Source organism: Euphorbia lathyris, chromosome 6 (genome assembly GCF_963576675.1).
Source record: "Euphorbia lathyris chromosome 6, ddEupLath1.1, whole genome shotgun sequence".
NCBI classification, from domain to species: domain Eukaryota; kingdom Viridiplantae; phylum Streptophyta; class Magnoliopsida; order Malpighiales; family Euphorbiaceae; genus Euphorbia; species Euphorbia lathyris.
In genome coordinates, this window is record NC_088915.1 from 76,363,971 (window position 1) to 76,378,180 (window position 14,210).

A 14,210-nucleotide genomic window follows, 5' to 3' on the forward strand; every position below is an offset into this window, starting at 1 on the left:
TGCTTATGAAATATTCTGATAAGAACTCAATGAACAAATTACTCAGCACGCGCTCTATACGTTTAAACCTTCCGATTATCACTGAGTAAATAGAATATGTAATAATAGCTGACCTATATCTAAAGACTGACCTTAGACTTACTCATTTAAATCCTTAAATGTTTTAAGTAAAACTAAGTCAGTAGCTCAACCCTTACGGGGGAGTTTGCTAAGTATATTAGGTCAACTATCATGGGGGAGCTCATACTGAGTTCCTTGCTGAATAGTTTTGCCAACATCAAAATGGGGGAGTTTGTTGAAACACCTTTCCACGTAATTTTGATTTGACAAAATTGTTTAAGTATAATATACCTATTCTAAACACACTAAGTTTAAATGCCTTGATTTAATTCTACTAATGTGTTTGTTCAATGTTGAGTTAAAATATTATAAGCATAAGAATCAAGACGCCCAAGCCCATTACGGAAGCCAATGCCCAAGTCAAACAACTCAGTACATTCGGCCCGCGTATGTCAAGACGTTGCCGTTTTGTTCAAAACGCAACTCAGCAAACGGAAGGATCTAGAAGACCTTCGGGAACAACTTCAAGATGAAGCTGCTGAGTAGTCTCGACAAAGCGTACAAGACAGCAGCTGGCAAAGGAAAACTTCCAGACAAAGTGTTTCCTCTTTTGGCAAGGTTCAGACGACACAGTATGCTGTCCAGTTGACTTTACCATAAAAGGATAGACCATCTGCTGAGTTGACCGAGGACAGAAGATACACGATTGTGATTGGCCGAGAGCTCTGTGCAAGTCAGGATGACAACGACACATAGCCGTTTCCCTCCAACGGTTATTTCGAATTTCGAAATGACCGAATGTCCAGACGTCTCTATAAATAGTGCCATCACAAGCTTCACAAGATACAGAACTTTGATAAAGTCATTACGCTGACCAAATCTCTACAAGTTCTGCAAGCAAGAAGCAAAGCAAAATTCTTACACTACATTTTCATATCTGTGTGAAAGTCTAGAGTGATTGTAAATCATCTAAAGTGTCTTAACACATCTTTGTATTAGGACAAATCAATTATCATTTCTAGAGATAGAAAGGAGAGGCTGAGTACTCGGTTTTAAGTACTCAGCAGAGAGATTAGGATTGAGTAGAAGTATAGAGGAAGGTACTCTTGTCATACTCAATTGCTGATATTGTAAAAGGTTTGAGGCTCTACCTTTAAAGAGCTCAGTAGAGGATTTGAAATCTCGGAAGTGTTCCGGGGACAGGATGTAGGCTTAGAAGAAGCCGAATCTGGATAAATCTGCTGAGTGAAGTTTTTCTAAACCTTTAACTCCTTATCTGTATTGCTTGCTTAAACAATCAAAAAACTGACCAAATGAAAAGGTCAAGTTGAGTTGTGCGCTTTAAACGCTGCTGTTCCAACCTCCTTCTTTAGAAAAAGAAGTCTGCCTAAATTAGTTTTAAAAAGTTTAAATAGTTCTTAACCCCCCCTTGGAACTATACTTGCAACTAAACAAGGGACCAACAATAAACTCCTACAATTTTAATATAACGAAAAAATTTAATTTATCCCTCAAATCAATGTTATTTAACTCTGTTTATAGTAAAATCTTATGTCTATCTCTATCTATAGCAATCTTTATCCTTATCACTATCCCGTCAAACACCAAGCCACCCTTTACAACGCATGTAGACATGTCGTCATCCGTTTTGAGAAGTACAAAGCCTTAAGATGAAATGGACGAAGGCACTCAAAGCAATTTCCCATTTTACCAAGTGAAAAAAAAGAAAAGAAAAGAAAAAACTGGCACAACTTGGTTACATTTTCCATGATCCTGAATTAGGGAAGAGGTGAGCTCCTAAAAAATGAACTACATAGCTTCAACCTACTGCCCTTTTTTAAACAAGTAAAATCATCATTCAGGATCTAAGCTAAGTCAGCATCCGCTCAAATTACAGTCGAGAAGATGATGATGATGACGACGTTAAAATATAAGAATCTGCAAAACTATTGGTTTCTAAACCATGTTACCGGCTTTTCACTACCGCTCTCTACTTTATGTACAGGCACACCCAAACCAACACCATGTGGATGTGTAAATGTATACACACAATTATCCCCCAGATTCCGCAATATTTGAGGCGTAATCTTATCCGGCAGCTGGAGAAGATTCAGACACTTTGACAGAGAAAGTTGCGGGATGATCCTTCTCCGAGTCTTGATGATTGCTGTTGTTGCCAATTTCACCTACAGCATTACCTGCTTGAGTTTGTTTACCTGCTGAAATGTTTTCAGTGACCGAGCTCAAAAGTCTCTGCTGCCTGAGATACCTATCTGTGGCATCTTGCAGCATCTTCACCATGCTTCCCGAATCCGAACCAGGCGACAACTCGTCTTCTCGTTCTGGCTGGATATTGAGGTCGATTTGGCCTTTAAATGGTGAAGTGGAGGATTTATTTCTGTTAGGATCATCTTCAGAACCTTCTTCGCTGACCACTTTTTTCTTGATCGGGCTGCCACTTCCAGTGTTACTGGACGGTGATGGGTAATCATCAAGAGGTTGTTGCGGTTTTTTCTTTGTAGATTCTGCTTCTTTCTCAGACTGCTTCCTCTCACGCTTCATCATTAGAGTTTTAAATCGACGCTTCACCGTTTGGCACACATTACATGTGCATGTCTGCTTGTGTTTGGGGCCCTTTCCACTTGGCGGCTGAATGCACACGATGCAGGAGCAGCCAGGTCTATGTCGAGGGTGCTTCGTGGTGGCCTGTGACGAAGTTGGGTTACCGTCATTCTCTCCTAAACTAGCTAAGTTGGCAGCTTTCAATAGAGTGTCTAGCCCTTCCAGTGCTTCAACATTATCAACATCCTGTTTAGCAGCCTTCAATTTCTTTGAAGCAGCTGTAGAACACATACATAATAATGTCATCGCAAGAGAAGTATCGCATGATTAAGCTCCCTGAACTTTCGCGGCTTTAAAGATTAAGCTCTTGATCATTTACTTTTTCCATATTAAGCCCCTGAACTTTACGGTTTTAAGGATTAAGCTCGTGATCTTGATTTTCATACACATTGAACCTCTCACTAACCGCTTCGTTAGCTAACCTATTAGTGCGAAGTCATTGATGAAGAGCTCAATGTATGTAAAAATTAAACATCGAAGTTTTTTTAAAACCATGAAGGTAGGGGCTTAATCAAGAAAGGATGAAGAGGGGCTTAGATATACGGTTTGCCTATAATAATAATATTTTAGTAAATGCATTTGAGGGACTTGATTTATTATAGGTTTAGCTAACTTAAAGATGCTTGAATATGGCATCATTTAGTATGACCAATTTTACCGGTTTATATTTATATTAGTCCCTTTTGATGTATAAGTTTGGAAGTGAAATTCCAAATTCACATTGATTCAACTATATAAAACGCTAAATCATCTTAAGGTAATTTATTTTTTGTTTCAATTTCTTCAATAGTTGGACATGTATGTACTCAAAATTGAGGAAAAACTGAAAGAATCAGTTATTTGTTCTCTTTGAAAAACAATAAGATTATCAAATAAACAAATGAAAAGCCGCATGATTAAGCCCTTAAACTTTCATGGTTTTAAGGATTAAAACCGTGATCTTTATTTTCTACACACATTGATCCCTTCACTGAAGGAGGGACTCGATATGTTTGAGAATTAAAGATTAGGGGGTTTAATCCTTAAAACTGTAAAGTTCAGGGGTTAATCTTTAAAACCGTGAAAGTTCAAGGGTTTAATCATGTGTTTTGCCTATTTTCTAGGATGCCAGATACTACTAACTACCAGATAGTGGCTAATGATTCCACTATAGAGGGAAAATAGAAAATAGAAAAACAAAGCAAAAATGTTTAAAAGCAAATTATACCTAAATTACAAGATGGAAGCAGATCTTTCAGCTGGTCTGCTGTCAATTCCTGAGCTGCTGAACACAACGATCTAAACCGAGAAACATGAAAATATTTAACATAAGACTTGGTTATTCAGATAATTCAAAATTTCATAAAGCTGTTTGTCCATCTTCAGAACACAGATTGAATCCATTAATTACCTTGCAGTACACTAAACACATTTCACAAGCAAACATGCACAACAGATTTAGAAGTATCAAAATTAATAGCTGCAAAGCATATTTGAAAAAAAACACTATTTTCCTTCAAGAACTCTAACTTTAATCTTACAGGTATCAGTTATAGTCTTATAGCATAATCTTGCAGGATTCTAGGTGAAAATGAATACAGTATTTCACCATTTCATTCCTCAATATTATGGGCTCCCTAAGAGTCTCACAAAGCATATGGAGTGGTATAGAGGAGAAAACCCATACCAGAAACATAAGAAATAAATGCATGGTATACCTTTCTGGGTCCCAAGTGTTAGAAGAACACGTCCATTTGGAGGGAAGAAGAGCATTGGCAGGCAATTTGCGCCATTTAAAACAATCTTCACATTGAACCCATTGAAGTTTACGACTGACAAAAGAACAGATAACTAGAATTACTATTGTCTGGTAAGAGAAGAAAATGTTACAACCAGAGAAATTCATTTATTCAGTTAAATTCTGAAATAAGACACCATATTACATGCCCCACAGAAGAATAAAACAAATAAATATAAAATAAAGAAGACCTAATAGAAAGGTTATAAATTATAATAGTATTCATGTAATTGCTAAGCTATGTCAAGGGTTGGAAAAAGATTTGCAATTGTTAACACTCTAAACATGTTTGAGGGAAGCTCCATAAAAAATCAGAAAGATGATATATCCTTAACCAAAACACCACCCACACTTATAATATTACAGTAAGCAAGTAAGATAGCCAACTAATTATTATGCCATTTGAAATGATTAAGATTTTTTTACCTATACGTTTTTCCATGACATTGAAAAGTAAAATCAAGCTGTAATGTAAACTTAAGTGACTTACCCTGAATTATCAGTAGCAAAAATGGTTGGCTTCCCAAGTACTGGCGCATCCTGTCAATGGAACATATGAATATTGAACAAACAGAAGTCTCCCGACATACCACAAATGAACAATCAATTACTATTTCCGCAAAAACAAGTTTTTTCAATTAAACAACGATTCATAATCATAAGTACAAAAAAATAATTAAGCACGCCTTCTTTTTCTATGCTGGAGGAAACATATTTGTCAAAATTCTAAGATCAAAGTAAGCTGCTATATGCTAATTACAAAATCACATAAATAGCATTTATGGTACTTGATTAATCTTTATGCAGCTTGCTTCACCTAAAAAATCATATAAAATCAGCAAAATTTGTATTTTAACTTTTACATCTTTTGCGACCACCAGGGTTTTCAACCATGAAAACAAAAATTCAGTTCGTCTTCAGCACCACCAGATTAATTGGCACACTACAGTAAGTTACTAATCATGGTTTATCTTTATCAACAGTACACCACATATTTTATTGGATCTACTGCAAAAGGTCAAATTATACTAAAGATTCGAGCAATAGAATTTCTCAATTCTGACACAAGGTACTAATAGAATTATTTTGTTGAATTCAGACCGATATTAATCCAACCCACTTCATGAATAAAATCTGACCAATTAACACCAACAAAACTACTTGTTGCAAATAACATCTTGCTGTTGCATCCAAACATATAAAGCTGCATGAATGACTACAGATCCATGATATGCAAGTACCTTAATTTAGGCTGTAAACACTAGCACACAGGAAATTGGGTAAACGAAGAGATTATTGATAATTGGTGCAAAATTTAATGTGGCTACGGAATTAATCGAACCTCGTACTCTTCAAACTCGAATCCTTCGATTACCACAACACTAGGAATGTGGTCAGGAGGTGGGCGGAGCAAACCTTGTGCTTCTTCCCATGTCAACTTTAGTTCAATCATGTCTTCATTTTCAATTCTCAGACGCTTACTCTTTGAACCTAATGTGCTGCTCTTCCGTTTCTTAATTGAAGATTTTCCTTCAAGAACTTCTTTTGCTATGTATCCCGACTTGTCAACTTTAGACCAAGGACTAAGATCAGCCATTTCAGCCTGTTTGATTGAAGTAAAAGACCAGATTATCACACATGGTCTTTTAAATGATAAAAGGTGAAAGCTACTCTGAGATAAAGTCTTTGCAATACTAACATCTGCATTCAGAGACACGCCATTACCAGTCTGTCTTGTATCATTGTCCTGTAAATAAAAGCATAATATGGAGTTAATTTACTGGTTTATCTGACAGGCCTTAAATGCTAAACCACAAAAAAAAAAGGATCTGACTCAAAATCAAATCCCAAAACAATGATGGATTCTTCAAAAGTCACGAGCCAATGAAAAAGGTAATTGGTAAGAAAATGATACCTGATCAGACAATGGAGAAGCCTTCCTGAACCCCATAACCAGTTTTCCTTCAGGCTCTAATCGACTAAATGTTACTGGGAAACAGAATCAAATTTCAGTTCCAACACTGTAGAACTCTCAAATATCAATGACCGGCCATATGGGCAACATATTTAAGCAGATGTAAAGCCATTTCATCGACTAATCAAATAGGCAGAGATCGATCACACAAAGAAACTTCAAAGTAAGAAACTAACAAAAGGAACATATTATCTTCCCCAGGAAAGAATATTCTGACAATTGTTTCCACTGAATTTGGTACTTACCTATGTCACCTGCTTGCAATCGCATATTCTGTATGCAAGGAGTTACCCCCTCCAGAACATACATCCTGCTATTGTTGTTAGGCCAGAAACGAAACTGAAATATCCATTCTTGGCCTTTAGAATCTTGGACCTTAAGAGGTAGCCCTTCAGGATTCTCGATTGGTGGAAAATAGGCCTGCCACAAAATGAATGCATATTGAAGAACCATCAAAAAGAAAATGATGAGGAAGATATAAGGCAAAAGAGAGAGTAAGAGATGCAAATATCTGCAACGAGTCAAGAAGTACCAAAATAGGACTTGCATAGAAACATAAGCATATATTACAACAAGATTATTCACATCCAACCTTCTATATGAAATATTCAGAGAAGAGACCACCAGGAAAAAATAATAAAAGAAGAAACACCTTGATTAATGATAACTTTCCTTGTATATTTTCTCAACACTTATTGCTTTCCACTATATGTTCAAATCTAAATCTCTTCAACAGCACATGTAAAATAACAATGGATTAACATTTCCTCGTGACTTCAAAAAATATGGCAGCCCGAAAACATCCAACAGGAATTGGACACTCCCATGATCTATTGTGCAGTTTCATCAAGCCCTCAATTGGGAAACTTACTAGATTTACAGGTCCTTGGTCATATGAATAAGAGAAATGGCAAATAAGAAGGCATCACATTATCAACAAAACAGAAATGACAGTCACCAATTTCAGCCTGAATGAATTTCATAATTAGATGCACTACACTGCATTGTATCAATCACTGATTAAGAATTTGAAACGAATTCATTCTCCAAGTGTGAGCTCAATTCAAAAAGATCGATTTAAATCACTCCGTCTAAGGCACAGGCGTGCGTGCACACACATATATATATATATCATATATATCAGTTCAATTTACTTGAATTCTTTGCTCTAGTCTTAGTAGAGAGAAAACAGAAAAATAAGAGTAAAATAACAAATACAAATTGTTTTTCTCAATCCATGGGATCCCAGAGACACTCCTAAGCATTCTATTCTGCTTATAGGCCAAATATCCATCTCATTAATCTTCACTAGTACAAAAAAGTTTAAAATCAAACTGGTAAAATGAGAAATTTCAAGCTTGAAAGAATAAGGACTAACCTCTGCACATTTTTTTGGCAGCACCAAACGCCCAATTCGCCCAGCATCACTAGCACTTAGCATTTTCTCGAACAAAGGGGTGATTAGAGAATTTGAACTTTAATATGTTAAGGTTTTAAGCATTTTTCCAAAAACAAATAAGGGAATCATGGAATCAAGAAACCATATAAGTTAGCTGATCCTGCAGAATCTCACCCATCTTATTAAGTCAGAACAAAAAATCTGAGAAATGGACAAAAGTTCATTAACCACTAGCTCCCTCATGTTCATAACTTTTCAAATCCAAGGATACTTTCCAGAGATCTGTTGTAGTTCTTCATTAGTAAACCTTGGCCAGTACCTAGGAAGTAATTGGCTTCTACCACGGGCATCGGCTCGGGGCCTTCCATTGCGAACGTGAGTTTCAGCTGATGAATCAACTCCATTATGCAAATTACCATGAAACTGTTTTGCAATCAAAGGTGGAGCTGGTTGCCGTACAGGAGTTCCAGAGACCCCAATTTGACCGTTTGCTTCATTCAGAGATGCAATAGGCATATCTATTCCACGTTGTGGACTAAATGGGTCCTCCCTTAAAGAAGAAGACTGCTGTGTTATGCCTAGGGATGGACCAGGTTTCTCCTCGTTGCTAGCTCCTACAACAAAGTGATCACAGGGTGTAGCAGTTACCTTTTCTTCTAGATGGCAAACAGAAACGTTACACCATCACCTTTCTAGCAGAATAAAACAGGTGAAGGAACTGTACCTGCATGTCCATTCTCAAGGGCATCTCGAGTAGCAAGCTTCAGGCTCCCAGTAATTAATCTTTCAGAGATCTCATCTATTCTTCCTTTCTTTATGGAAGGGCTAGATGATCTTTCATCATTATTAAGCCTGCCAAGCTCATACAGTGTCCTTGGATGCAATTCAGAATGTGGAATAGAAGAACTAAACAAACTGGGCGCTTGTCGCCATGGTACAGGACCTGATCCAGCTATATGGCTCCACCTTTTGACAGAGGGGTCTTTATATCTCTCATGAAAAGCAAAAGGAGGCATCCATGTAGTGTTAGATGCCTGACATACAGATTATGACACAGATTGTTAACGATGCATAATTAAAGGTGTGCTTTTATGCACATCATATCACATAAAAGAACTGTGACAATGAAGACTTTTAAGGACTACATACCACAAAAGAAAACAACAATAAATTATGCCATAAAATTTAAGGAATGCGGAGGTAGGAATGTGTAGACAATTCTATGGATGACTTCAGCACAGCAACCAAATAAACTTGGTGGATTTATAATAAAACAAATATGGAGATTTAAAAAGACGTAAAAAAAATTGAATTACAAATAGGAAAATACAAGAGGAGATAAGGTTGGTATAACAGCAAGAACATGCAGAAACAATAATGTATGATACATATCCACCATGAGTCCATCTATCTACAAAAACATTTTCCCCATATGATGAATAAGTAAATCAACATATTAAACCAAAGGCATGTAAGAAGAAGGCCAAAGCTTGGAATCATATATGGACCAAACAGCCTTCAAGCAAAAATCCATCATTGGAACTTTTTCCTTTTCCATAATTATCAAAAGTTACCAACTGTGGGCAGGGAAACAAAATTCCAGCTTTGATTTCTCAGTCACCTATTTACTTGATTAAGCATCACTATGTTTTATTTATACCATAGCTCTTTCTTACTTCTGATTGTAATAATCATAAAAGCTAATAGAAAATGTAATCAGTATTAACATAGAGAATACTCAGAATCAGAATATTTCTAAGAAGGACCCCACGCCTGCTTCAGTACTAGACCCATATAAAAAATTGAAGTTATATATAGCTCAGCAATATGGTATGTATCTACAAGTGCATAATTACCCTTGTTTCTTCCACTAGCTTTTACTACATATAAAAGGACTGATTGCGATGGAAAACATGTAGACTAACACAAAATAAAATTAATTATAACCACGTGTTGATTCTGATCACCTCTTTTTTCTATTAGTATATTTTGCTAGTCTAGTAAGTATAATTTAAATCCCAACACCAATAACATTATCTAATTATACTTCCATCTAAAATTACTTATATTCCTATTCTAAGTCTATTAATATTAAATCCTATTTATATAAATAATAAACCTTTCAGAATTATAAATATTAGACCTTCTCAAATCATAAAACCAATTAATACTAGAACTTATTCAATCTACAACTACAGACTGTTAAAACATTCAACTGGTCTCCTAATTAGAAAAATTAGATATGATAATTCCAAGTTATATAATTTAATTTATAATTATTCGAACAATATAATCATAAATTTTAGTACACATATTATAATAATTATAGTTAAATTTTACTCCTGAATTCATATAAACAGTAAGAATTAATAATGAGTACACTTATCGTATATAAAAGTATAAAAAATAATAATAAATAAAACGTAACCCACAAGTAAAGCATGTGAATAGAAATCTAGCAATTATAAGCAGAAATATATGGAGACAAAATTGGCGAACAAATGACACAAAAATCAACAACTCAAGTCAAAGAAAATCCTTACTAATAACGAAAAATATAAGATACTTCTAATTGTCACTGAAAGATTAGAATAGCTTCTTACCCAGACAAAATTTTGTCTTGCACATCCCACGCACTCAATTCCTCCAGCATCCAATAGTTGAAATGCATTACATGAGACAACACAACCACAATGGACTCGCTGCAATGAAAAATTAGCCACGAGATCAGTTCCACTAAAAACAGAGTAATGGGAGAAACTTGTCCCTTTCAAATTATTAACATGGGGAGCCTACAAGTCAACAAGAGGTTCAGCTCACCTTCCCACAAGATTCACAGCATCTCCAGCCAGTGGCATTCAAGTGAAAAGTTTCACAAAATCTCCCCTCCTCATAAACAGAACTAAATCACATAAGCAGAGTTCATTGTTAATTAAACAGGACAAAAAGAAATATAATCCTAAAAATAAATGCATGTACTAAAAACTGAATAAAGAAAATAAAAGAAAGCAAGACAAGTCACAGATATCAATTTTATCCAAGTTCCCTAAAATATTACTTATTTCATAATGATTGAAGAGACTGAAAAGGAAGAAATAAAAGGCAGAGAACAAAAATAAACCCACTAGAGGCAGCCATACAATGAACTTAACTGAGCTTTAATCCCTAATAAAGGGGTTTTAGCAAGTGTTTAAAAACCGGACTGGAGCCGCCTGTTCGACCGCGAACAGGCCATGTATCCGATCCGGTTGTATATATTTTGGGTCACTGTTATTGACCCATTAAGAACTGGGTTCAACCGGTACCAAATCGGTGAATCGGGATGACCCGTGTTATTTGAGAAATTCCAAAAAAAATTAAAAAGTAGAACTAAATCCGTCACCTCTTCACAATTGATAATGAAGATTGGCTAAAATACAGAAGAAATGTGTGATTTGTGTTTATTGTAATGTTGAACTATATATTTCTTTAATTTAAATCTTGAATATTGTATCAAACTAATTTCTTATTCTTGGATGTATGAATTTTTATGTTTAATTGAAGAGAATTTTATTTTATATATATATATATGTATATATATATATATATATGTATATACATTTGATGACATCATCTGGTTCAACCAATCCGAGTCAACCGGTCGAACCCATTGTCAGTCCGGTTTTTAAAACATTGGTTTTAACCAACGAAAACAGATAACATTATGGACAGTAAAGTTTAGACCTGCCATACAACTTCATCTATCAGTCAGCAGACAGCAATTAGCTAAAGCCAATACAATCCACAAAACTATTGAAGTTAATGACAATATGTTTTTGTCCTTTATCAAGCAGCATTATAAGATGAATTAAATTAAATTAAATGTCATAACAGATCTTATCAAGCGGCATTCTTATCTGAATTAAATTAAATAATGTCATAGCAGATCTTTACAAAAACCAACCCCACAGCTGTTACCAATCATTTACACCCATATATCATGCATTCAACTAGTTCACATCATAAAATGTTAGTTAATTTTCTGCAGTTTGAATGAGACAAGAACTAAAGTTCATATAGTAGCCAAGGCAGGGATATGTTCACCAGCCAACAGTTCATATACTGAATTTTAAGATGTAAAATCACTAGAAGGCATGGTTAACAAATTTTGACGTCAGCTACTCAAAGACATAAGATGAAGATTCCACCTGAATTAATCATCAAACAATCAATAACTATAATACAAAATAAAAATGACAAAACAGATTCACCCGTAGAACTCATAAACAATTACACAAATGAACCCAGAACTACAAAACACAAGTTATTTTTCCCACTCCAAATGACTGGGGAAATATATATCAACTACCTATTTGGAGTGACCATATTTTATTCAAGAATGACTAAGTATATCAACAAATTTCAAATATGAATCTAAACAATGTGGATTTCATCCCCAGCTCTCAATAAGAAGGTATTATCCAGCTCAATCACCATATCCATGTCCTACTTGATTAAAAGCAATAGATATAGGAACGTAAAATTTATTCTCTCCTACATCCATTTCTATGAATATGACTGTAAGTTGGTTCATCTCAAGCCATCTGTGGCATTCACTTCAAGATTGATTAGTTTTAATACACAACTACAACAGCAGCAAACCAAGAAATATTCTTTAGTGGCGCATTAATTACTGTTCCAGATACGTACTCCAAGCTATATTTGTCAAAATAAAAGGCCAAAAAGGAAAAAGAAAATGCAGTTGCCAAATATTATTTTCAGATACTTACGGTCAGACGCAAACATAAATACCTACCTATAGACATTCTAAATTTTTTAAATTAAGAGAAACATAAGACAAGAAAATGAAAAAGGAAAAAAAAAAGGAGCAGTTAACCGACCTTAAAAAAAATAAACCGCAAATTTACAAAATAAATAAGTTCTATCCCTTGTTATCTCAGAAAATAAATACTAAGTCGTTCATTTCCTCTGGCAGTACAACGCATTCAAATTTCAAAGCTCAAACTAAGCCAATTTTCCCAAATTGACCTCCCAACAAACCCCAATTTTCAGCTGCAGAAGCATAACAACTTCCTAAATTTAGCATATAACGAAACAGAAAACCCATGCGTTATCCCTAACAAACCACACTCATTAAATTCACAATCAAAACCAAAAACTCCCAAACGCCAAGCTTCGAAATCGACACCAAATTTAGAACAAAACGCCAAAATGAAATAAACCACACTAAAACTCCAATTAAAACAAAAAATAACAGTAGAACAGTCTCACTTACGCGCATCGATCACAAAGCTCAGCCAACTCTCCAGAACGCAACCGCCACCCTTTCCTGGATTTGAAGTCGGAACAATCCGAATTGAAACATTTCTTCGACGTGGAAGACGAAGATGGGGAAGGAGCAGCAGACATCCCAAACTTTTTTTCACTTTCCAGAAACGAAAGCGAAAAAGAAAAGTGTAGAAGTAAAGGAAAGGAAACTAAACACCTAACGCATAACCCCCCCAAAAATAAAGGAAAAATCAATATCCAGTTAAGCTACTGCAGAGAGAAAATAATAGTTAAAATGAAAAGCGAGAAAGCACAAAAAGACAGGGCAAAAATGGTGGTTACGGCCTGATCTGTGCAATCATAGAGCGGAAGTGATACCAGAGAGAGAGAAAGTGAGTGAGAGGAAAAAGAGAGGGTTTTTGAATTAAAGAGAGAATAATAATTAAGGAAAATGGGTAATGATATTTATATACGGCAAAAAACATCGTTAGACCCTGATTTTTCACTTTTTAATTTATTAAGTCCTTAATTTTTTATTTTTTTCGGGTTTTCAACCTAGCATTATTTTATTTTATTTTATTTTTTACACTTAAACATGATAGAATTTGAGGCGATCCCGGTTGACGGGATCAGTAAACTCGTTGCCATCTATATCCATGATGCGCACAGCTCCTTTGCTTTGGCGAGACCCTTCTTTACTATAAAAGGGTCCTCCCAATTAGGTTTGAACTTGCCCCTGACATCTGTGTTAGTGGGCTTCAACTGTTTCAAGTCGCAACTTTATTTTCCATCTCTTATAGGAAGGGATTTGAACCACAAATGAACTCAAAAGGGATTGTGTGTGGCACACGCGGTTTCCCGTGGAGCGACCCTGAGTCGGGTGGAGTATTCATCTACCTCCTGAGACAATAATCCACCAATAGATTTCTTTATCGGCCTCAACAAGAGTTTTTCTTTGAGCTTTTTTGACCTCCTTTCTGGCTTCCTTGTCTTCTTCCCCGGTAGATACATTAAGTCTCTGATTATTTATATTTGGTCCAATTTAGCTCTTGCTTACCAAATTAATTATTAATTTCATCCGTATTTAAAATTATAAAAAAATACTTTTT

At 35.4% G+C, this 14,210-nt stretch overlaps 1 protein-coding gene across 1 annotated transcript; it reads right to left on the minus strand.

The window, feature by feature from the left end:
• Positions 1-1,731: 1,731 nt before the first annotated feature.
• On the minus strand, positions 1,732-13,517 carry LOC136232580 (B3 domain-containing protein Os07g0563300). Its single transcript, XM_066021807.1, has 14 exons — positions 13,109-13,517; positions 10,654-10,735; positions 10,437-10,535; positions 8,558-8,867; positions 8,105-8,447; positions 7,813-7,909; positions 6,680-6,854; positions 6,375-6,448; positions 6,159-6,206; positions 5,802-6,062; positions 4,950-4,999; positions 4,380-4,493; positions 3,890-3,960; positions 1,732-2,900 (listed from the first exon to the last, which is right to left on the minus strand). The coding sequence occupies exons 1-14, from the start codon at positions 13,240-13,242 to the stop codon at positions 2,149-2,151; spliced, it is 2,610 nt and encodes an 869-aa protein (XP_065877879.1). The 5' UTR covers positions 13,243-13,517; the 3' UTR covers positions 1,732-2,148.
• Between the last annotated feature and the right edge of the window lie 693 nt (positions 13,518-14,210).

Bases quoted from the DNA above. Each gene is read 5' to 3' on its own strand.
- LOC136232580 (XM_066021807.1), bottom strand. From the start codon at position 13,242: ATGTCTGCTGCTCCTTCCCCATCTTCGTCTTCCACGTCGAAGAAATGT. The intron at 6,207-6,374 runs GTATCATTTTCT...TTTTATTTACAG, and splicing joins CTTCTCCATTGTCTGATCAG to GACAATGATACAAGACAGAC. The intron at 3,961-4,379 runs GTATACCATGCA...TTCTCGGTTTAG, and splicing joins AACACTTGGGACCCAGAAAG to ATCGTTGTGTTCAGCAGCTC.